Genomic DNA, 25,165 nt, shown 5'->3' on the forward strand with positions numbered 1-25,165 from the left:
CACATGTGTGTGCACACACACACAAACTCTCACACTCACAAACACCCCCGGGCCCAGAAACTGAAGTACGTGGGACAAAAAGTTTCTCCCAGCAAAATACAAGACTAGAAAAATAAAGTAGTAAATATAAAGCAAGACTAATAATTTCCATTTCCTAATTTAAAAAAAAATTGAATTTCCTACTGAAATAAAAATGGTTTGGGATTAATTTATATGAACTTGGCATTTCACTTAGAGACAAGTGTAAGTGAATTATCTGATGAGTATAATGCATCTGTGTTAAAAAGTCAGAAGTGGCTTCAACACTCAGGCCACTGCTACCCCATTTTTTTCCTCACTATACAGGGTGGCCTTAAAGTTCATGTGCAATTTAAAATAGCTGTCTAGGTACACAAGTGTAAGAGAGAGAGAGAATGTGTTTTCATTTAACGTCTAATTCCATTTCATGTAGAAAGGGAAATGTAGTTATCTATTTTTTTGAGTTTATTCATTTATTTTTATTTATTCATATATTTTTAATTTATTGTTGAGGTAGTTATCTATTTTAAATTGTACAGAACGTTATGGCCACACTATATAAGGAAAGTAACACAAAATTGGAATCATAGAACAAAATAAAGAAAGTTAACTTTGGACAGGAATATGGGCCTGGGTTGGAATTTTAATTTCAATTAATATTACTTAACTATGTCTCAGATTCACCTGTAAAAGCAGAGATAACACCTACTACACAGGATAGTCAAAACAATGATAAGTGAATACTGCATGAGGTGATGCGTGGGGACAGTCTTGGCCCACATGGGCATTCAAAGAAGTTACTTTCTCCATATAACCTCTGGGATGGCCACAAGTACTAGAGAAAAACCATGGATGAAGAAATGGAATCATCAATTAATTCTGTGATTCAGATTGGTTCTGGTGGTCCTAGTGATGGGATTAAGCACATTCGCCCCCAAGTATATGATTCTCTAGCTTTAGCTACTCCATGCATTTCCAGTTGTGTAGTCAGAAAGGAAAGGAGGAAAAAAGAAGAGAAAGAAGAAAGAAGGAGGGAAGTAAGGAAGGAATATCTCTTTATTTCTTATAAGTACTTGCCACTACATTTGGAGAAATGGGAAATCAACAAAATGAATAAAATAGAAATATTGCTGGTCTAAGCGTCTGCAGCCCATTCCCAGCCTTGGCCATCATGGTAGCCATTCTTTTTCTCCTTCACTCTCTCACTCCAGCTTTTGTTCTCTCTCCCACATTCAGTCTGCTTCTTATCCTCTTCTGGATAATTACAGTAGAAACAAAATTATCACCCAGCAAAGGATGTGGCAATATGTGTGCAAATTGATCTTAGAAAATCAATAAGTAAGACATGAAATAAAATAAAAATAAAAATAAAAAATACATCCCAATCAGATCTTTTTATTTAACATAAGGCCAAAGAAGCTATCAGGCGTTGCTGAATACTGTCCACTAACTGTACAAAATATTGACTGCATGCCTCGCAAACACCAAAATATCCGCTGGAATGCCATAGAAATAAATAACTTCTGCTATAAACACATGAAAACATATCAAACTGTTATCTCTTTAAACATATTGTAAATAAAAAAAATTACCAGTACTTCTACACAATAAATATTAAGAAACCATTGACATAGTTGAAATGCACTCATATAAATTAACAACTTTAATTACATTAGCCAAACAGACATTGGTTAAAGAACTGCATATAGTATGCAAAAAAAAAAAAATAAAAATAAAAATTAAAACAAACAACAGACAACATCAACCACAGAACATAAAAAGTTTTAAAACAAAACAGGCTTCAGATTATCTTGGCTTTCATAATTATATTTTTCTTTTAAAGAAAAATATCAACCCATTGTCAATGCACTGTTTTTCAAAGCATTTAAATAGAGGGTAAAACCCATTGGAAATTAATACAGAAGAAATGATTCACTTTATGCATAAAAAATAAATAATAATATAGCTGAGACATGTGGTTTGCTTCTGCTCTTGAAGATGTGAACAGCTTCTAAGCATTCATTTTCTCTGACCCATAGAACAGCTTCTCAGTGATACAGGGTTTAATTTAAACACACACAATGTCCACCCCCAAACCTTCTGCCCACATCTACAAGTTTCATTTATTTTGTAGGTTTTCAGGGTGACTAAGTTTTTCTCTACATTGAAAAGGGAAGTTGCCAAAAGGCCCACAGGAAATCATTTTTTAAAATGAACATGATAATTTGAATCTATGCTTAATACAACCGAGGCATCTGCGTTCTCTGTTTTTTAGAGTCATCTCTTAGGAAGTCCAATCCCACAAAGGTGAAAAAAATGTACTTGCTCTACCTTTGAGGAGAATGCAGGGACTCTCCTGGAAAATGGAGTGTGGAATCAATCTTAAATAAATATGAAGTTGGCTGGTCTTCCGAGACAAGAAAATCCCATCTCAGTGTGCTGGAATTCACTTACTTTTTTGGAAAAAAAAAAAAAAAGAAGAAAATGCCTATTTGGACTATAAAGTGTTTATTACTCTTAAAGGATATTTGAAGACAAATGCTTTTCAGAGAGCTTCTAAAATTGGTGTGGACAGATTTTTAACAGCCTAGGAATTAGCCTTAGGGAAAGAGTAGAGAGATGATAAGATCAGAGAGAGACACCTCCATTTCAGAAAAAAATCAAACTATGAAGAAACCAACACGGTCTTGTGCTGCTGTGTCAGAGAGTGGCCGTTCACAGGGCCACTGTGATATTTTCCAAGATTATTAAAGGTGGTAAAAGAATATCTTTCAATATTACTAAAGATGGTAGCAATTTATAATTCTATTTCAAGGCCATATAAATGTAATGAAATGAAATTACAGTTTGTAGGTATAGGATAACCCAATTACCTAATGTCCACTTAAAAATATTGCCATGTGGGATTTCATTTTGCCGCTTCTAATTACTGTGGCCCCTAAGCAAACCCCATACTACCCCCCAACTGCCTAGAACTTACTTAAAGAACTTAAAAAGATGATAGATTTATTGAAGATGAATGGGACTACACATGGGCATCATCGGTTTTTACAAATTCTTCTTCCATGGCCTTGAGCAGTTCTGCTATTGCACAGTGAACTAAGACTCATCTCCTCAATTTCTATAGATTATTCCAGTATTAGTTCCAGTACCAAAGAAGATGCAGTTCAAAAGGCCTTCAAAGTTTTCCGTGAAAATTTGTGAAGTTGAATATGGCCATCTACTTTCCCCTACAACTTTCCTCTCCACGTCCACCTTCTCCACATGCAAGCTATCCAAGGTTCAATGGGCCTTCCTGAGAATCCACTCTGAAGCTTCTCATGCAGTATGTGTTGTATTTCCTGCATAAAAAAGGGCAGGCCTCCAGAACATAGTAAGTGCATTTGCCCAGTAACAGCATGAAAGGAATTTGCCTACACACAACCTTGCATTATAGTCTACTGACTTAACACATTTTTTAAGAAGAGCTAAACCACCTTTTGTAATGTTCGGTTTCTCACTGATACTTTGTTTTCTTATAACCAATTTCTTAAAAGTCTATGAATTGAAGAGCTATCAGCTTCAATAGTTTGCAAAATACTGACGAATGTGATTTTTCCTAATTGTTAATTTTTTTTCAATTTCCAACTGTTTTTTCAAACTTCAAACAAGTCAGCGAAAATAAGGCTCTGTATTTTTAAAAACACATAAATGAATAACTTATTAGCTATTCTACGCAAGCTAAATAACAGAATAAATTAAATAGAAATTTAGCTACAAGCATGTACTTCTATATAAACAAAGTTGGATTTTTTTTTCCTTTTTCCCTTTATGCACCTAAATCAATACATACCAACTCATACATCAAGAATTTTGGCTGTCAGTTAAAATATTAGAGATTTTTGCTACCGCCCTCATCCCTGCCTCCATTTAACTGTTCCCTTCCTACTCTCACTCCCTTCACACCTTTCCTCTAATTATATATCCTTTAACTAGTGACTACATTATCAAACCCAGTGGGTACAAGTAATATTTCTCACAACCAGGCTTTAATTAAAAAAAAAAAAAAATACACTCACCTCTTTTATTCTGACCTAAAGATATTTTTTTCCAAAAAAGTTTCTGATTTAAGATTGATTCCAATAGATAATAAATATATGGTGAAAAAAAAAAAAAACAGAGTTAACCAGAGTTTTGATTAACATCCTGTTTTCCCCACAGGGGATAACTTTCAGAAGGGGAGGGGGGTAAGAAAGAGGAGGGAATCTGATCCCTGTATGTTTAGAGAGGGCCTTGCAAAATATTCACTGGAATTTCCAGGCTTTTTCCCATCCAGATTTTTGAAATGTGCCCACCAAGTTCAGAGGAAAAGCAAAAACTATAGCCTATCCTTCTTAAAAATACTGTGTTTTGCACACAAACATTCATCGCTTTAAGAACATTAAAAAATGACAGGCTGAAGTGCTTAAAACGTGTATGGACATGGTACAATCCATGTATATATACACACAGATATGCATGTGCACTAGCAATGTATATATACACATACAAGCATGTAGTTTCATGAATCTGATTGAACTTGATATCTAACAGTGTACAACTACTGTACATCCAGTATGAAATGTCCTGTTTCATGGATGTAAAAGGAGTCAAAACCCAAACTTCTCAGGTCTTCTAAGCCTGAACACAATCCACCCTACTCAGCCTTAATCCCAACCCCTGACTCAATGATGGTGAATGATACCAACCACAGACAGACTGTTTAAAGGCTCACACAAATGTCTTTGGTGTATGTGTCTATTTTTTAAGGTACAAAATAATAATAATAATTATAATTATAATAATAAAAATAGCTATTTTGTGTGCTGTAGCAGTTCTTTTATAGCTCACATTAAGTGCAGCTCTTAAACCCCACCCCCACCCCCACCCAAAGAAAATACTTGTTAAATAAGGATTAGACAGGTCAAACACCATTGTAGTGCAAATAGTAACGATAAAAAAAAAAAAAACAACAACAACATTTACAAAATATAGAAATGTTTGGATCCAACAGATGGACAAACATATTCCTTTCAAGTATCTCTCCTTGAAGAAAATAAAAATTAATCAGATTACTTCCAATACAAAAAAGTCTCTCTTTTTGTTCTCTCTCAGGTAAACAGTTTCAAACCTATTAGGTTGCATAGTTCTAAGATCATAAGCACCTTAACGAAATGTAACTTGGCATTCTTTTTTCCTTGATCTTTCACTCTTCCCATTCTTGTTCTCAATTTTTTTTATGTTCTTTTTGTTTGTTTGTTTTGCTGTCTTGTTGCGAAAGTGGTGCAGAAAAAGAAAGTGTGACCACCTGCACACTATTGTTCTTTTACCAGTCGTGTGTGTATGGTATGTGGAAATGCCTGTGTGTGTGTGTGCTGATATACACAGACAGTGTCAAGCAGACACACCTATGACCTGGGTAACTGGGTGGAGAAGTGCTTGTGATGGACCCTTGCAAACTCATGGCTTTCTAGATGCTATTTGGATCGGGCCAGTCCTCGCTCTTCAGACTACACAAGTTGATTCAAGGCTCACAAGAGAACCACAAGGTGGGAGGGGATGAGACCCCATTTAAACAACTGATGTCCTCAGTTTGATTTTGGAAGAAATGAAGGGTACACATTCTCCCTTCCCCCGCCCCCAGTCCCTGCCGCCTTCCCTGCTTCATGTCTGAGCCCTGGCTAAGGATTTTTTTTTTTCCACATCTTCCTTCATCTGTTTCATCAGGTTTTGTTTTTAGTTTTGTTTTTGTTTTGTTTTTTTTGTTTTTTAATTTCTATTTTTCTGGTTGGTTAACTCAGAAACCTTAAAAATTTCTTCATTTTGCCACTGTCTTCTCTGGCAACTCTCGCTCCCTTCCCCCTGGGCTGGGCGGCTCTATGAGCACCCGCACTCCTCCACAATCATGTTCTGGATGTCCTTTTTGATGATGTTTTGACCATCATCATAGTACAACATGGACATGGGTCTCAGCTTGGTGGGCACACAGCACGATTTGAGGTTGGCAAAGGGGCTGTGACCCCGCATGCGGTAGTGGTTGATGACCGTCGAGTGGAAGGACAGCGAGGACCCAGACGTGCCTGCTATGTGGCTCGGGCACTCACCCTCGCAGTAGTTGGCGTGATAGCCAGAGGGAGCGATGATCCAATCATTCCAGCCGATGTCCTTGAAACTGACAAAGAACTGTTTCTTACAGCAGATGTTGACTTTGCCGTCACACTCCAAGCCCCGCCGCCGCCTGCGATGGGGGTGGTCTTCGGATTGCCGGGCCTGCAGCATGAGGAAAGGTCTGTGGGACTGCTCTTTCTCCTCGTCTGCTCCCGCCCCTCCGTCACCTCCGTCCTTCTTCTTCCCTTCCCCCTCCTCCTCTTTCTTCTTCTTCTTCCCCAAGAGCACCAGGCTGGCGCCGCTCTCCTGGCACTGCTCACAGGCAATCCGCACGTCCAGAGAGCTCTTGCCCTGGTCCAGCAACCTCTGGATGCTGCTGGAGACAGGGAAGACGTGCCAGGTGCTCTTCCGAGCGTCCACCACCTTTTCAGATAGCAACAGTTCACTCCTCTCCCCCTTTAAGCCCACTTCCTCGGCCTCCTCCCCCGCATCCAAGCTGCCCTGCGGGTGCTTCTGCTGCTGGAAGAGGCGGATGGTGACTTTGGTCCTGGTCCTGTTGGCCTTGGGTACTTTCAGGAAGAGCCAGACTTCTGCCCGCTCCACCACCGACAAGTCACTGCCTTCCTTGGAAATCTCAAAGTGCAGAGTCTTCCTGGCTGTGCCTGAAGACGAAACACAGCACAAGAGAAAACAGGGACCCTTGTTAATTCTGACGCTTGCATCTACTCCCAAATGTCAGCCAAGCCTAAGCGTTCTGAGACAGACCATCTCCAACAAGGGTCAGTAAGTGACAATCCACCCGCCACCTCTGCTTCCGTATGTCCCGCAAAGTAAGAACAGTAAGTAGCTGCAACAGAGACTGTCTGACCTTAAATATTTACTCTCTTCCATGTATAGAAAAAAAGTTTTCAGACCCCTGCACACCAACAAGAGGGCCTGTAGGGATCTAGGTCTATTAACTAATTGCTTGATCTCAGTTTTATCTTTTATGACATGGGAATGGAATAATGACATTTGATCTATTAGCCCACAGGTTTGGAAGTGTCAAATGGGCTAAGATAAATGAAAACACACTATAAACTCTGGAAAGCTATGGAGATATTCTTCTCATCCAGAAAGGCAGCCCCCAGCCCTGTCCCGCCGTGTGGGTGAGACTCCCTGAGCCAGACTCTCACTCCCTTGTCACAGCCACCTTCTCCCTCATCATCTCTTCCTTGGGCCACTGCAGCAGACTTCGTTACTTTGCCTCTGTGACACTGAGGCCCCTTTCCAACTATTTCTCCACTAAGCAGCTAAAGGTATCACTCCCAAAGGTAGAGCTGACCATGCTCCTTCTTCTTGGAAGTCCTTCACTGACTTCCTGTTACTCTCAATCTCCAACAGAAAGCCCCCAGGCCTTTGGGTTCTGCATATGATGGTCCCTCCACCCACACCAGCTCTCACCCTGTCCTCTTGTTCTCTTGTCCAGCTATACCATGTTTCCTTAAGGCAGCGGTTCTCAACCTGTTGGTCACGACCCCTTTGCGGGTCGAACGACCCTTTCACAGGGGTTACCTCAATACATCCTGCATATCAGATGTTTACATTATGATTCATAACAGTAGCAAAATTATAGTTATGAAGTAGCAATGAAAATAATTTTATGGTTGAGGGTCAGCACCATATGAGGAACTGTACTAAAGGGCATTAGGAAGGTTGAGAACCACTGCCTTAAGGTCTTAAGATCCCACTCTCTCTCTCTCCTACAGGCAGTGAAACGTGCTGTTCCTACTGCCTAGAATATTCCTGCCCCACCCCGAGCAGGGCACCCTTAGTTGCTGACTGTTAGAACGGTTCAGTTTTCAGATTGAAGGACACCCCCCTTAGAAGTCTTCCCTCACACTTCCCCCCTGCCACCCTCTGGCCAGTCCTACTTAGGGTGCCTGAGGTCTGAGGTCACCATTGTCAGTCTAGTGCTCAGCAGAAAGTAGGTAATTACTTGATTACTTACTAACAAATAGGGGCAACATTAGCACTGGGGTCTATTAAATTAAGAGAGCAGCAGCAGCGTCCCCCTGAATCCCCTATTCTTTGCCTCTGTCCCTTAATATGCAGCTTAATGAACACTGAAAACATATTTCAAATAACAACTGCTAAGAGAGAGGAAATGCTTGCATTATCAGAGTAGCTGTGTCCAGCAGCCACTCACTTCTAGCCTAACTCTAACATGAGAAAGTCATCTATTACCTGTATGTTTATGCAGGCAGCAACATTTACTGTAAAAAGTGATATCCAGACTAGAATTCTTTATCATATCAAATATTTCCCCTCCCTCCCATTGTTACCACTTGGTAGTTCACAGAAACATGTCTTCTCTTACATATCCCTGTGCCTACTGAAAACTGTGCACTGTACATGAAACCCATGTACAAATCTGGGACCAATCTTCAAGAAGTTCATCTTAGAACTCGCAACTCCCTAGGAGGATCTCCCTGCCTGGATTTCTATAGCTAACGGAAATCCAGCCATACTTATCACTCGAGGCCCTGAGATGTTTACGGTACTATAAATTTTAGGCACGGTTTCAAGTTCTCTGCGGCAGAAGGCAGGCTTTTCTGTGCATTGCGTACTGTAGATTCTGTTCTTAATTTAACACACTCTGCACACTGTGATTATGATAGTGGTAAATTCACTGAGGCCAGGGCCACGCAGGGCTGCAGATGGATAGGAAAGGTTCTCTGGCATCTTTCGGTAGATTTGCTAGGATGCTGGCCATGATGATGATGTTGGTGGTGGTAAGGGGAGTTCCTTTGACTCCAACCTCATGTCTCTGGCAGGAGATGAAATGAATAATAAAGCTGGTTTTATGATTACATAGAGCACCAGAGCAGGGAGCAGTTAGAAGGGGAAGCTGTCTTATTTTAGGAAGCAGGATGACTTTTTTTTTTTTTTTTTTTTTTACAAAATGTGAATTCTATATTCCCTTTTGCTGAGAACTGGTGAGGGTTTTTGTTGTTTGTTGTTAAGAAAGTGAAAGAAAAGATTCCAGGAAGCAGAGTTTAATCATTTAAATCTAAAAGGGAAATCTGCAGATTTTCAGTTGCAAACCAACATGGGGTTTGGGGGTTCAGGGACATGCAAAAACAAACTCTTCCTGAACCTCCCTCCCCATTGATATGTGACTTTGAGTTGGTAAGGTCCGAGCCAAAGGCTAATGAGGACCTCCAAAGCCTCTGCTAACTGGCCTGGAGAGCGCACAGGTACTTCAGGCCTGGGCACATGCACCTGCCCCGTGGAGAATGTTAACAAGCTACCCACTGCTTCCCCTTCTGCCTCTATTCTGGACAGCTTCTGAAACCCTAAACTGTGCAGGGTCTTACTCTGTAGACAGAGAAATAGTAGCTGCTAAATTAGAGAAGCCAGAGTGCATAAGGCTGTGTTTTGTTTTTCTAGGAAAGGGTGTGAAACTGGAGGTCTGCCTAGTGCCGGGATGGGGAGGCTTGCTGGGTTTCAGGTACCTCATCCCACAGCCTTGGCTCTTCTCCCATCCGCGCTTGACAGGAGGGGTCGAGTGTGAAGGCAGCTGGATAGCAGTGCTGACCTGCACGCTGCCCACGTTCCAGGAGTAAAGTCCAGAGATGTCTGCAGATGTTGGGGTGGGGGAGGGTTAAGCGATCACCTGGAACAAGTGACAGCCGCATGCAAATTGCCCGTGTAGGGCCGGTGAGGCTGAGGCTGCTTGCTGCCAGTCACACAGCCTGCAGGACAGCCCTCATCTCCTCAGAGTAGGTTTTTAATGCATGAGCAAGCCCCGCCCCTTCTTCACAGGCAGCTGTACTTGGAAGCAAATGATTTACTGCTCCTGGGAGAGGATTGTACAAAGAGAGTACTCATCAGAGGGGCTCAGTCTGTCAGGTGCTGTTATATTAGGATCAGAGAGTCATCACAAAATGACTTTCATGCTGGTCTTGGCTGATAATGAACTGAAAGGCATCGCCTGCACATCGTGCAGAGGCACAGGTGCTGATTTATGCATCGCTTTAATCAGCTGAACTGAAAGGCTCTGCTCCCTGTATTTGCAGCCTCTGCCTGCCTGCTTTCTCTCTCCCCCATATTTCTGACATTTGGATTTTCCCCTACTAATTGACATGCCTGTCGCCTCCTTCTCCTGGTGTCCATTTCTGGAACTGCTATTTGTATACTGCATGATATTTTATCAGGGAAAAAAAATAAAACTGAGATCCAATTTCATGAAAATGCTGTTGCCATAATGCTCAGGAGAACAGGGGGAAGAGAGAGATTCAAGTCTTCCTAATGTCTACCTTATACGCAGGTACATTTTACACGTTCTATTGTATTCTGACTTATTAAGCATATTTCTTTCTTTTACATCAGCTTTCCTTGCAGAAGGGGGTGGGGAGATGAGACGGCTGGAAGCTGACATAGGATTGATGGTTATCAGGGCTGTAGGTTTCAGAGATAATTTACAGCTCTCCAATGTCCTAGGCATTAAAAATATAATAAATAACTAGTCAACTTATTATACTCCCTTTATCTCTGTATTACCTGAGAGAGATTGCTTACTGTAGTGACACGCTCAGGATGCCCCAATCTTCAAAATCTCTACGCATAACAATTTGAAAATGGAAGAAAGCTGCCTAAGGCTCAGATATTTAGTATCAATTTCTATTCAGTTTCAGGTTTGACTTAAATATCTCATGCTGTAAAGTCTTAAAGTGGAAGCCTTCCCATAATGCTTCCTGAGAAGGTACAGGTGCGAGCTGGGTTCCTACACTATTACCTAGCTAACCAGATATAGCTGGTGGCTTTGCTAACCTTTCATTACCTACTCTCTGATAATATTCTTTTCATCCTCTGAGCTATTTTTTCCCTGCCGAGGCTTGTGAGCAAGGCTGTATCACAGCCTGCTCTGCCTGAGTAATTCACTAAGAAAGTCCCACGCAAACCCATGTGGGTGATAATATTTCATCACTTAAACCTCTATGAGCTTAGTGGACCAAAGAGAGGGGGAAAGGGTGCAGAAAAATGAGTAGGGATACATTTTGTACCTTACAGGGAATACCTTTGAAATGGTGCCGGGTGGGAGGGATTGGACAGAGGAAAGTGTGTAAAATGGAAGGAAAGATGTCTGAAAGGCTATTTGCAGCACAATTTCCTTTGCTTTCAGAATTTGAAAAACGTTTTTAGTAATTCAAGCATGAAGGCATGCCTAAGGTTCAGCAGCCAAACCCCTTGTCCACCCCTCCCCCACCCTAAGATGCTCCTATCCAAAGTCCAGCATCTCGGATGTGTGGGGGGTGTGAACCTTACCAACGAAATAAGCAACACACATATGTAGCGTTTCAGTTTTGTTTTGGTTTCCTCACCAGGGTCCTACTTAAAGCATGTTTCCTTTTACATATGGGCAATCATTATGTCTCTAATGCGAATGTGGAAAGCCTTGTTGTTCATAGAAGTATTGAAACTCACCCTGGTGGGTGGGTGTGGTGGGGGCAGAAGGGCGGCTGTAAAAAGCATCTATGACTTTAATTTTCCATTTTTCATCAAGGTTTTACTGTGCCTAGATATCGTATAGTCCATGTTGGGGCACGTGTGTTCTCTGAAGCACTAACTTTGGGTTTGGACTGCTTCCAGGGGTTTCTGCAGAAAGCAGCGAGTCAGATTTTAAAGGTTCTTCCCCCCTTTGACCTACAGTAGAGGCTCTTGGCTGTAGTAGAACTATAGGTTCGGCCGTAAATTATCTTGATTAAGTTTTTAGCCTTATACCACTCCTTAGGACTCATTATTGAACTGCAAATACTCAGCCACAAACATTCGTCATCCTAAGCCTCTTCCCTTTAAACGGTGATGAAAAAGAAAGTTAAATACTTAGGGAGAAAGGGGGTTTAGGTTTCTAAAAGATACAGAAAACGTTTTAAAGGTTCAAGCCACAAGATTTCAGAGACTTCTCCCAGAGTTCCTGAGACCTTCAACACTTTTGATTTTGGACCTAGTAACCAACCAGTCCAACATGGAAGATTCACAACTAGAGCTAAGAGATCATGCTCAAGTAATTTTTTAGCAGCAGAGGGCCCCAGACAGTATGCATTTACAAGAAAAGTGCCAGGGAAGGTATTATCCCAGTTCTCTAAATGTTAAATCTGACTTTCCACCCTGGCATCTCTGCCACCCCCTCCCCCACCCCAAGGCCTCCCTCCACTCCGCAGGCCGCAAACCACTCTTAATCTCCTCTCACATCTTTTCCCACCATTTCTCTCCATGCCCTCAGCTCGGAAACAAACGCATCCTCCCAAGCTGAACACCACGTTCCCACAAGGCATTAAGAAATAACCTCTTTCCTCCCTGTGTGAAGTCTCTTGCCATTTGTCCCTGGTGAAAAGTGTTGATAAGGGGAGCAAAGCAGGCGAGGGAATCAGGGGAGATGGAAGATGATTTTTGTACAATCCGGGCGACCGTGTTAGGGAGAGACTTGTGAGCAAATCAGCATGGCTGATGATTCATGGTCACATTTCTCCACGCTCCGCTTTGTTTGTTTTTGAAATTTATCTCTCGTCTGCCTTCCATAGAGTTCTGGAATGTGCACACGTATCGCTAGCATTTCCATTTCCTTTCTGTCTCACTGAACGTATTACAGGTAACCATGTTTCTCCCATGCCATAAAATCCTAACTTTTCCTGGAGGATAGGAGGGGGCCGCAGCTAACTGATAATCACCAAGATTAGGGCGCCGTACACAGGGGCTTGTGTAGGCACAACTGCCTTGCCCTGAAGATTTACAGACAAGAAGCAAAAGTCTTTGGCATGCGCCCTCTTGTGGCCGATCCCTTGCCGTTCCCCGGAGAAGCCCGCGGGCAGCCCCTCAACTAAAGACATCTTTCAGATGGGGGGGATGCAGGGACAAGTTGGAAGATGGGGGTGGGACGGTGGAAGTCACTTCACTTTGAGATGGCCTTCTCTGAGTGGGAGAGAAGAGTCATCCCAGCAAGCCTTTTTGGACCCCCTATTTGGGCAGTGGGGGATTTGTAACTCAAACCTCCTGTAAATAGTATTCTCCAAGGGGGCAAATGTTAGAAGTTTCTTTCCATGCCACCTAGGCTAGGTAAGCATTACCCATTGCTTGGTGTTTCCTTTGTCTTTCTCTTCCTCTCCTTTCTACCAGTGCTATCAATTGCTAAGCTAGTCACCAGAATGTGCACCTAGGATTGGCAGCGTGTGGAGACTCAAAGGTGTACTGTTATTATACAAGCACTGACCACAGAAAGCCATGGGTCAAAATAAGACAAAATAAGCTATATCAGCCAAGAAGGCCACTGATTTTAGCTTCAGTGACAAATGCAGGGAGTTGGCTTGGCCTTGCCAATCTCTTCTACCTTCCTCTTAAAGAGAGGAACGGCTCTTCAGGGTCTTAAGGTAAACACTCAAGATTTTGTGCCAGCCACGCAAAGAACATACTAACTGTGGTTGGTGAACAAGCTTGAGTGACATACCAAAAAATAAAATTATTTTTATTTGTTGGAATAAATTTCAGACAGCGTTAGTGCAGTTCCCTGCTGTTTAGTTTGTAACAGCTCACGGCAGCTTTATAAAAACGGGGCACTTTCTACACAAGCAGAATGGGACAAACTTAGTTAAAGAGTTTCAGGCGCTGGAACTTTTGCAGCCCCTCTGCATCTGGGTCCATGCCTTGGCTTTATTCAACAAGCAAGGAGAGAAAAAGCAAAACTTAAACACGTATCCCCAAACTGGGAATCCTTGAGGTTGAAAGGTACATCTCTGGCATGCTCATGGTGACGGCGGGACTCTGTGCTGTACAAAATTATTTATAAAGGAAAGAAAAATGCATGCCTTTTTCTATTCTCCAAGAACATCTTGACACATACATAGTTGGAATGTTCTTAAGGTTGAATTTTTCCAAAAGCAACAATACATAGATCATTGCTATTCATTTTCATATACTTGCTATAATCTTCAGATGATAAGTATCTTTTCCTGAGTTAGCAAAATGGGCGGGAAAAGGTCCCATGACACTCCACCTGAGGAGTAGGTTGTCCAGATAGTAATCATTAAATCTGTGAAATTATATTAAATCAACTTGAAGTTGGTGTGAACTCCTTAGATGAGAAAAATGAGCAATTGTGAGAATCCACTGTCAAGCTATAAACTCAACCAAGAGGGGTTTGCCATTACCAATCTTAAAGTTTACTCAACATGTCCATTCCAGTCACTTTTTAAAAAGTAGCTTATTTTTTTCTCTTAAACTAAACACCTAACAGAGAAGTAAAAAATAATGAGATCTCATCTAACTGGTAGAAGACTGGCACTGAGGTGAAGGCCCTAAGTAAGAAAGAATATGAATGTCAAATTCTTTCACTGCCAGATCTCGGCATGCCAGGAGAAGGATTTGCCATACAGGTAGTCAGGAAGAGGGGCACACCGCAAGCGACAGCATGCTGTTAACAGTGGTCACAGGCATAGGTGTGCTGGGTCACATGATGCGGCTGAAGCCCATGGAGTGGGAGCTGCCATTGATGCCGTCATATGGAAGTTGGAATATGAAGATAAATACAGGGTCCCTTTGTGTCAGGACGTGCATGGAGCAGCCCTCCAGACCGCTAGAATCCATCGCATACTCACAACCAAATGTCATAAATGTTTTCTTTCCTATGTTACCACCATGAAAGGTTGAGGAAAATTGGGTGGCAACTTAAAAACCCCAACCTGATTTCTTTTCCTCAATAAGCTTCATAAGGTAAAGTCCTAATGCTCATGACCTTTGGGGCTGCATCAAGATCAAGAAAGAGCTTTAGGGAAAGAAAGATCTTCCCTAAAGGAGAGAGGTTTCTAGTAAGAGAGCTAAACTGCCGGAGAAGCTTGTGGGAGATCAGCGATTCTCCTATGGGGGGAGCTAGGAAATGGGCAGGCTATCTGCACCCCCAAAATGATGCTTAGGTCTTTCATGGTTTTCTTGAAAACAGAACATCTGAGTCAACAGGTTTTCAGGATTGGAAATTCTGAGTGTTGCCTTAATTGTTTATACTGCTGCAGCAAACTTTTAAACAAAAATGCTGGGAGTCCCTGCACATACTTTACTGGCCATATGCTCTACCAAACAAAACAATGGCATTCCTTTCAAATGGAGTTGGCAAGGGATACGATTCTTTAGCCTGGCATTATCATGAAAGTAACACGGTATTAACACATCTGTGTGCCCTGCTTGCATGGGCTTGCAGGCACGCAAAAGGATCTGTGTCACTTAACTATAAAAATAGTCTGGCTCCAAGTCTATGGCCCCATACTTTTGGCAGGTAATTCTATTCAGCAACAGGTTAGTGTGGTCTTGGACTAACGATTACTAGCTATTTATTAAAGTTCTTTCTCTTAAGGATTGAGTGAGAGTTCATCTTAGTATCTGAGAGCAGTTTGTGAAGGTTGCGTTTCTTGGCAGAGAGCTCTTAGAAACTTTATAGAGAACAAAACGGTGTGGGTTTCTCTCTCTCTCTTTAAGTTCAGAGAGCAAAAGTCAGTGTTCCAAAAGTGACTACAGGTTCAATGTCAACTGTCCCCCAAAGTATCTCTTTACTGCCTAGAACGTGGTGCCTATGCGCTTATAGTTTCTAAAGGTAAAAATTACTGTCCCTAATAAATGTGCCCTGCTTCTCTGATGTGGCCCCAGATTGGGACTTTTAAAGGGGAAGGTTTGTTTTAAGACAATGACTTCATCTGTGCTATTCCATTCGGATCCCGGCATTCCCCCTACCCCCAATAAAAAACTTTGGATGGTGTCTGGAAGCCCCTGCTTCCCAAGCTCCCCCAAACGCCCCATCCATCCATCCGGCTGCTCAGATCTGGTGTCACAGGCAGGGCAAGCCAGCCCCTCACACACCGGTCTGCAGTCTGAGACTGGCCCAAGAGCTTCCTCCCTGTGTGACTGACTGGCCGAGTTTAGCAAGTGTAAGCTAGTCGTCTCTGGGCAGAGCTCAGCCCTGCCGCTGAGAAGTCCTCTCCCCCTCCCCTGCCTCCCCTCCGTGGGTCCGCTACCATCACTTAATAACTAATCGCCTTCCCAGGCAGTTTCCAGCTGGAAGAGAAAGAAGTTCCTCCTGGGACTGTCAAAGAGATATATTTTACTCCCCCCGCACCCCCCCCTCCGCAAATGCCAGCACCAACCTGATTCCGCAAACGTGATGATCTCCGAGGTCTGCTCCATAAGTTCATTCATTTCTGCCCTCCTTCCAATGTCATCCTCTATCTCCACATACCCATTCTCTCCCACTTTGCCCACATGAAGCTTCCTGATCGCGTTCAGAAGCGCCGCCTTGGGCACCGGCTGGGTGACATCGGGTCTCTTCTTCAAGTGCAGCATGTTTAAAATGTGCTTCTTGACGGCTTCCACCATCTCTGGCTGGGAGTTGGGTACATCCTTTGGGAGGGTGGCCAGCGCACAGGACGGGCAGTCGGGGGCTGCGCTGTGCCCCTCAGATCCTGGGGTGGGGGAACTCCTCACTATAATCCAGCAACTTGCCAACAGAAATCCTCTCAGCCAAAGCAAGGGCATCCTGGCAGCAAAAGTTGTTGTGATTGCCTTTTTAAAAGGCCCTTTTTTTCCTCCCCCCTCACGCACAGGTTTTTGTTTTTATTATTTTTTTTTTGGCTTTTTTTTTTCCTTCTCCTCTTCAGCAAATTCTCTGGAACAAGAACAAAAAGTTTTCTGTGAAGTTTTGTTTGCAGGTTCCTCTCTGAATGCAGTCAGGGCTGTAGGTTTGTGGCTGTCAGGGAGGAGAGTTCTGACTGTCTCCGAGTAAGAGAGAAGGAAGGAGGGAGGGAGAGAGGGAGGGAAGGAGGGAGGGAGGGAGGGAGAGACAGGGTGGGGGGAAACAGACAGAGACAGAGAGAAGATGGGAGGGAGAGACAGGGAGAGAGGAGAGAGGGGGAGAGAAGAGAGGGAAAGAAAGGGGGAGGGAGAGAAAGAGGGAGCGAGGGAGGGAGGGAGAAAGAGAGGGGGAGAGAGAGAGAGGGAGGGAGAGAGAGAGAGAGAAGAAACGGATTGGCCCTGAGTTAGTGAGTGAATGGAGAGGGAGGGAGTTTGTCTGTGAGTAAAGGCTGTGATGGGGAGGGGAGGGACAGCCCGATTTCTGACAGGCTGTTCTGCTAGTAGCTTCCTCGCAGACACCTCTCTTCAAATACCACCATTCTCAGGGTTCTACTTTCCCTTCTAAAATAAATGCTCTTAATTTTGTTCACTTTTTTTTTTCTGTCTCTGCCCAGTTTCCTGGCTTCACCTTCTTCCTTTTTTGGAAAGGGGGAAAAATGCAAAGAGGGATGACTTGATTGAAGTCTGCCTCCGCCACCCCTCCACCCACCTGGCCACAACCCTAGGTGACAGAATGCCCGGCTGGTGGGGAGGAGGGGCTGGGGGCTCGGGCAGGTAACTGGAGGTCGAAGAAGAGGGGCCCAGAGGCACGGGAGCTGCTTTGCCCCAAGGCGATTGTTCTGTCCAGTTGGGGACCACATGAGATGTTCATTTTCCCCATTCATTCATATTTAAATACTCAGGGTAGTCAAAACTGGCGGGAGATCTGAGAAAGTGCCTTGGAACTTTTGTTGGGGGTCAAATAACACTCTCTACTTTTTCCAACTGTGAAAAGCAGCAGGGCAGTGAAAGACCCAAAGGGCTGGCAGTGCGTCCCATGCTCCTGCCATAAATAGAGCTCTCCCCTTGTCCTCCTCAGCCGCCCCCTTCTGCCCAGGACACACTCCCTCTGGCACATTTCAGCCTTCCACCGCTTACCCTGATAAAATGCAAAATTCACTTGGTCTTTCCCACATTCCTTTATAAAAAATAAAGTGCACTCTTCTGATTTGAATAACGGGTCCTGGGGGGGGGGGAATCCCTGATAAATATTGCCCAATTATTTTTCTCTGTCGTGTGATAGTTTTTTCAGCTTGCCCCCCATCCTGTCCCAACCTGTGCATTCAGGGGCTCCTTGACTGCTTCTGGTTCCCTCAAAGGAGCAGCCTGGATGAAATCATCATGGATTTTAGTGTTCATGAAAAAAGAAAAATGTGAATTTTTAAACAATGCCTTTCTGAAGCTTTTTTTTTATTCTCCCCTCCTCCCCGCCCCCTTTTTTATTTTCTGTCTTATTGCTTTTATCTTGCAGAAGTATCTTTAAGGGGTCCATCTGTTAAAGCTTTCTTTCCCTCTCCGGTTCTTTCCCACACGTAAGCAAGCCCTCTTAGTTTGAGAAGATTGAGTCGGCTTATAGCTGACACCTAGTGTGTTCAGAGCATTATAGGCAAGCAATGCAGTTGAGGTGAAAAGAGTTAATAAGTATCATTACTAGAAGCATAAGATCTGAGCACCAGGGGAAGAGGGCAAGAAAACCATGACATTAAGTTAAAATTACAGTTTGCACAGGTAACAATGCTTTTCCCAATTGTATACACTATCTCGTTTTCCAAAATAACTATTTGCAAGACTTTCCCTGTTGTAAGTCACCTAACACCTTTGGGGCTTCAGCTCCAAGAACATCAATTACTCCACTATTATTGTTAAAACTTTGTCAACATTGCCTTAAAAGCCTCATATTTTTCGTGGGGGGTGGTAAAAGAGAATGGGGGAGGCGGGGGCATTTGTGTTAACAATGGTTTAATAAAACATCTTTGTGCTATAATACTTAACATCATCCACCTATATGGAGGCACATATACAGTACCCAAAGCATTTTGCAGTCCAATTAAGTTTTACAAGAGAGTCTGAAATAGAACTAAAAGTTTAATGACTCCAAACAACTGAAGAGGTAACATTTAGATTAAGTGCAACTTATCAATATTTGTATTCTCTCTGTATGTGAGTATGTGTGTGTTCCCTGAATTTACTGTTTGTGAATGTAACTCTTAAAAATAGCTTTCTCTTTGGCATATGTACTTGTGTATATGTGCTGAGTGGGTTGTATAAACACATAATCTATTTGCATGCTCTCTAGGGCTATTAAAATCTGTATTAACCTGCCTGAATAATATAAAAAGGTACAAATCACAATGCCATAATGTGCATGGAAGTGCCAATTAGTTGTAAAATTCCTTCTAGCCATCCTTACTTTGAATGTGTAAAGAGCTCAGAAGTAAGAGTTAAAAAGCATTACCTTTCTGGTTCCCTCTCTTTCACCAGCCGGCTCTTGTGTCATGTGGTAAGAGCTGCCTGAGTTCCTCTTCATGGTACTGGCACTGGGAAGTTTTATACTGTACTACTTATTTGTACACTCACACATTGGTACTACTCAAACAGAGGAGGGCTGGGGCTTTGGGATTGGTTAGAATCAGCATGACATCAGCGGATGACTGGTTTTTCCAGTGTGAGACATTTCATAATTCATTATCTAATGGAAAGCCCTTGCTGGCTTCTGAGACATTATAGGGTGATACACTGAGCCAGTGAAACCTCTGGCTGTGACTAGTCTACCTTTTAGAAAAATACTGGAATCACACAGATAGGTCTCACTGAGTATGTCCAACTTCCAACTTTTCTTTTACTACTCGCGTACACACGTCTTGTTATATTCAGGTTCGGTTTTATGTCTTTACATAAAACATCTGTTACTTCATGAAGTTGCCTCTATTTACAAAGTATTTTATTGTGTCTTACTGGGAAGAAAGTTGGTAGTGTTCCTTACAGGGATTCTAATTTTATTATTTTTAAATAAGCTATTTCATTGAGGGGAAAAAAATAGGAAAATCTGTATCACCCTATGATGATGGTCTGCCCTCCCCTGACTTACACTATTAATTTACATCTTGAAATTGAATGCCTGCTTCATAAATCATTTATGACCAAGAACTTTGGAAATAGTCATTCTCTGCAAGGGAACTTCATAAGTATCCTTTCCAGGTCTTTGAATCCCATCTTAACTAGCAAAAAGAAAGAAAGAAACAAAATAACAACAACAACAAAACCCCAAGAAACTCATGCATCATTGTTCTTTACAAGAATTTCAAGTCCTTTGATTTCTAAATTGTTACAAATACAGTAAGAAAATAATGAAAAGAAGCTGAGCACGCCTTGAAATAAAGTTGATCAGCTTTTGTTTTTTTTTTTTTTTGAGGGAGGTCAGTGAGAGAGGGAAGGATCAGAATGGTGAGGGGTTCTTTGAAGGAGTATAGTTGAAGCATAAGCCATGTTCTCATGACAAGTTGGATAAAATGTGCAAAATTGGGAGCTAATGAGAGCCATATGACCAGATATGTTGTTTTGTATGCAGGATTTAACATGCATAAAATAAACTTTTCACTGTGCCCACAAGCAAAATATAGAGTCTCTGGCCTCCTGATGTGTGGTTTAAGCAGGTTCCATTAGGACACCAGAAGTTTTCTGCGTAAGAGGGTCTCTCTTGGTTAGACACAGAGAAAGTGTGGGTGCTGAGCGGCATGTGGGGGAGGGAAAGGAGTATTCTAAGAATTGTACATGCAGAAATGAAGGAGGAAATAAAATCATTAGGTTGTAGAGGAAGAGAAGGAATCTAAGCAGTGAAGACAGAACCGGGACCAGAGATGGTGAACTCCAAACCTTCCCTTCAATGGCCTACAGGGCATCTAAACTCACTCCTGCCCCACAGGTGACCACTATGTCCCTCCAAATTATCATGGGCGGAGGAGGGGCACAGAACAAAACACAAGGGACCCTGTTCCCCTCTTCACTCATTATGGAAATTCAGTCCTCAGTGTTCCCATCTACAAAATGGGCTCTACGATATTAACCTGCAAGGTCAAGTGCAGTGGTCAGAAAATAATAGCTGATATTATTTCTGAGAAGCCTGGTGGCTCTTTCTAAACATTTGTGTCGCAGGAACCTGCAGCACTTTGACTAGAGGAGCCTCCTCACCAGTGTTGACTCTGACTCTGCAACCGCACTGGCCATCTGATGCCACCGAAGTGCCCACCTGCCAGGCCAGCCCACCAGCCGGGATGGACCCACTCCGTCAGCATCCCTAACCTCAGAGAGGAACCACAGTGGAAACGCCAGCTCACTCAGTGGAAACCAAGGCTGGGGGTGGCCGAGGACGCAGGCAGGTTAAAATAGCTCCTTTGGAATATTCTGGACCGGGTCAGCTTTTCCCTTCCCAACTCAAGGGCCCAGGACAGAAGCTGGTCCGCCCAGTCTGGACCAGAGTCTCCTGCTGCTGCCTGGGTTTGGTTTCTCTTTCACTTCCTGCCCCCTCCCCCAGAGCTTCCCCACACCCCAGGCCCTTCGGTCCCGGCTTCTCGGCCCTGCTACTGTACCTTGAGCAACACCTGCTGGCGGCTTCCTGGGATCACGCCGGAACGCGGCCGCTGCAAGAGCCCAGCTCGCGGGACGCCTGGAGTCAGGGCCAAGCCGTTCCGAGCGGCCGCCTCTATTTTTACCCTGAGCACCAGCAAGGGCAACTTCTTTTAAGAGCAGCTCTTGATTTTTCCCCCCTTTTGGCAGCTAAAGAATTCAGGGAGGGGAAAAAAAATCACTGTTCAGTGAGTGCAGCTGAGAGTCTCTGAACCCAGCCCTCAGTGCCAGGGCTGGAACCACAGCGAATGTCAGGGGCCGGGACGGGCGGCGGGGCCGGCGGGCTCCCCGCGCTCAGAGGCGAGCCGGGAGCGCTCACGCACCCGCCGGCCGCCCCCTTTCTGGTGGTGGGGTTCGGTCCCAGCAGCTACCGCACTGGCAGGGTGGCCCGCTGCCACCGCGTTATTCACCTAGCGGAGGCGGCCTGATTTACTGGCTACTTCACAAGCCTCCCAACTCCGCGCTGGAGCGTTTGCCCGGCTCTGTTCTCGCCTCGAGGAGCAGCCACTAGCGAACCCGGCGGAGCAGCTTGCTGCGAGAAGGAGCCGGGAGGGAAACTGTGGTACCTTATTTTACTGTAATTGCAAAAGGAACGATGTGCCAGAGATTTATATTTAGAAGTTGTATGTTTCTACTTTTATGTAAATGGAGCAATTAGGGCCTGTCTTTGCTGCTGCTAACTCCAATGCTTGTGCATTGCTGGGGAGCTGGTGTTTTCAATCACAATTAGTGAGCCGGTCAAAAAACAAAGTTCGTTTAAGGATAAGAGCTCAATTGTGCGAGCAGGGGGAGAGGCCATCCTTCGTGTGCCGGCCGGTGGCTCGCGGTGACACATACCTTAGGGGCACGGCTAACACTCTAGGGTGTTTACCCGTGGCAGCAGCTGTCCCTCTTCGAAGTTGGCATGGATGAGGAAGCAAGAACGTTCACTTTTCTTCTCAAGCAAACCGTATGTCCTTCAGCCTCCGTCTAGGCTATTAATTGGTCTCTTTCCTCACTACTCCTGGAACTAGGAGATGGGCCCAGAAAAAGAGGCCATCTTTTTCATGGCTCTGTTACTTTAGCTGCCGCCCAGGCATGGCCGTTATTTGGTCAAAACTATAAGCCAGGGGCCGTGAACACCTCAGGCAGGTGACTGGAAAGTTGCCCTCTGAGTCAGCTGAAATGACAGGAGACTGGGGGTTCAGAGGCACAGACCAGGCTGCTGACAAGTCAGGGTGTGTTAGTTCCTTCTTATGAAAAATCTGTTTTCAAAAATGCATGATTTCTTGTTCATCTCGTCTGGGAAACTGAACATAAAACGTGACTGTGGAGAGAAATCAAAAGGACTTGAGGTGTTCCCAGCAGCTGACGTGTTATTCTGGGGCTTGGGCAGGAAAACCTGGCCTTGCTGCTGAGTGGTGACTCCCTCCAGAGGCAGCCCTGAATCCAGAAAACGTGGGCCAGGTCCATAGTGATATTTACAGCAGTGAAATTGCAGGAGTCTGGGATTCAGGGTCTCTGAGCGAGCAGTTTAAATCCAACATGGGATTGGCAGGCCCTGATTGTTTGCTGGCCAGTCCGAGTATGCATGTAGCTTGGGCTGAATGTTAGGTAGAAGGACCTGAGACCAAGAAAGATCAGCATTTCAGGTTCCTAGTTGGACTGGGAAGCTGTTTTACTTTTAAGTTAAATCAATGACTAGTTCTAAACAGAGAGGGAGAATTCCTCTGGAATTCATTGAAAACAACAGGGTCAGAAATAGTTAATCTAAGACTCAACTCCTAAATCCCACATTTCTCAGAACCACTGGAATATCCTGTGAGGCCTTCCACCGTATGAGAGTACTCTGTTTCCAGAGTATTCGGAAAAGCCATTGTCTGAACCAAGGGAACCCAGATGCTAGAACTGAAACAGGTAGGGAAAGATGAAGAAAAAAAACCCAGGAAGTAAACTTGTGTTCTTCCCTCTATAACAGTGGTTCTCAACTGGGGTCGCTTTGTTCCCCAGGGGACATCTGGCAATGTTTGAAGACATTTTTGGTTAGAGAGGGAGATTAGTGGGTAGAGCCCAGGGATTCTGCTAAACGTTGTGCCATGAACGAGATAGTCCTCACAACAAGAAATGATCTGGCCCAAGGTGTTAATTGTTCTGTATTTGGATATCCTGGTTTAGAGTTAGAATTTTAAAGTTTCACCTAATTCCTCTCTCATCTACAATCTAAGAGGCCTTAGAAACCAAGGAAAATATTGTAGCTACGCAGAATAATAAGGATTCTAGCAATTCCCCTTGCGTATGCATCCTGTGGTTCCCAGTGACTGGAGATACCTGAAGCACTGAGAGTTCCTCTCCAGCGATATTGTTGTTTCAACCAACTTTCCCATATGGCCTCAATACTTTTTCCTGCTGGCTTGCTGTTTTAACCAAAAGCAGAATCTTGGTGACCAGCAACAAAATGAGATGAGCTGGCCCACACCCAGGTTGTTAGGAGGCAGAGACACGAGAAAGAGTCAAGGAATGAACAATTGTTCATTTTAGCAATTCAGTATCAGATAAATCCACGCACTAGACAATTCCCTCAAGGAAAATTCAGAAAAGTGAGATTACTATGCCTTTTTCCTAGAGCAAACAAATATGATGTAGCCTGATTTTATTTGTTTAATGCCTCAGGGGAACGACATACAATTAATATCCGAAGAGATAAAACACAGAGCTTTGTTAAACCCCAATGCTGTTGCAAGCAACATTAAAAACTTCCTTTTTAAAAGGAGGAGGTATGGCAGTTAAAGGAAGGCCGTGCCCCTCAGGTGTCACTCCCCTGTGAGGACTGGAGAAACTATTGTGAAGGATCCCACATCATAGAAATAATAACCAACAAGCGTTGGTAAAAACCTGCAAAAGGGAAGTTGCTTGTATCAAACTAGCTTAGACGTGAAATGCTGCTGTCCAGACAGTGAGAGACAGCTTCTCTGGTTCATCACTTGGCTCCTAAGCGACTCGGGCCATCCAGAAGGGAGAGGGTAGTCAGAGATCACTTTAAGATGAAAAGAGCCATCAGGACGATGTCTTAGGCACTCTGACACATGTCATCTCCTCCAAGATATGAATCACAGACTCCTCAGGTAAATCACCATTTTGGAACCAAAGGCCTCAATCAACTTCCGAGTGACTCAGAAATGCCTCCATTCCTTCCCAGGCAGTAACAATACAGAACATGGAAACATTTCAATACTGAGAGAAATACTCATGTACAACCTCTGTAGAAAAATACCCAGTGAAAAGAGAAGCCACACTAACTCACGCTGAGTAAACAGGCCCTCCAAGTTCTTCCTGACCAATATATATTTCTAAATTGTTTGTCATAACTCAGTTCTGACCCAATCAGGAAACATTTGCTACAACAATTGATCGTCCCGTTGCCCCAGAAGGTGATCGGAAAATGTTCCCAGAGAACATACAATAGACTGTTGTAATCATTTTTCTCACCTGGTTCTCCTTGAGTCCTAAGTTCCATTGTGCTGACTTGAAGACATAGAGGTTTAGCATATAGATTCCATTGGACTGATAAGAGCAGAAATCTTGATTCTAATCCAATTTTGCCTATCTACAGAGATAACAGAGATACCCCCACGACCTGTTCCCAAATTGCCTTCAGAGGGGAAAGGCCCCACAGAAAAACCTAGGGATAGTCCTGTGTGTATTTTTTTTTTTTTTAATCAGTGAATTGCTG

The 25,165-nt window shown here is 43.6% G+C and overlaps 1 protein-coding gene across 2 annotated transcripts; it reads right to left on the reverse strand.

The window, feature by feature from the left end:
* Positions 1-1,393: 1,393 nt before the first annotated feature.
* Positions 1,394-25,165, reverse strand: INHBA (inhibin beta A subunit). Of its 2 annotated transcripts, XM_012809996.2 has the most exons (4): positions 24,922-25,165; positions 21,420-21,606; positions 16,311-16,828; positions 1,394-6,806 (listed from the first exon to the last, which is right to left on the reverse strand). In XM_012809996.2, the coding sequence occupies exons 3-4, from the start codon at positions 16,696-16,698 to the stop codon at positions 5,914-5,916; spliced, it is 1,281 nt and encodes a 426-aa protein (XP_012665450.1). In that variant the 5' UTR covers positions 16,699-16,828; positions 21,420-21,606; positions 24,922-25,165; the 3' UTR covers positions 1,394-5,913. The 2 variants fall into 2 exon arrangements, with proteins under 2 accessions (XP_012665450.1, XP_023373488.1); XM_023517720.1 differs by lacking the exon at positions 21,420-21,606.

The sequence above is a fragment of the Otolemur garnettii genome, unplaced genomic scaffold (assembly GCF_000181295.1).
Source record: "Otolemur garnettii isolate 467f Iridium unplaced genomic scaffold, OtoGar3 scaffold00119, whole genome shotgun sequence".
Lineage (NCBI taxonomy): Eukaryota > Metazoa > Chordata > Mammalia > Primates > Galagidae > Otolemur > Otolemur garnettii.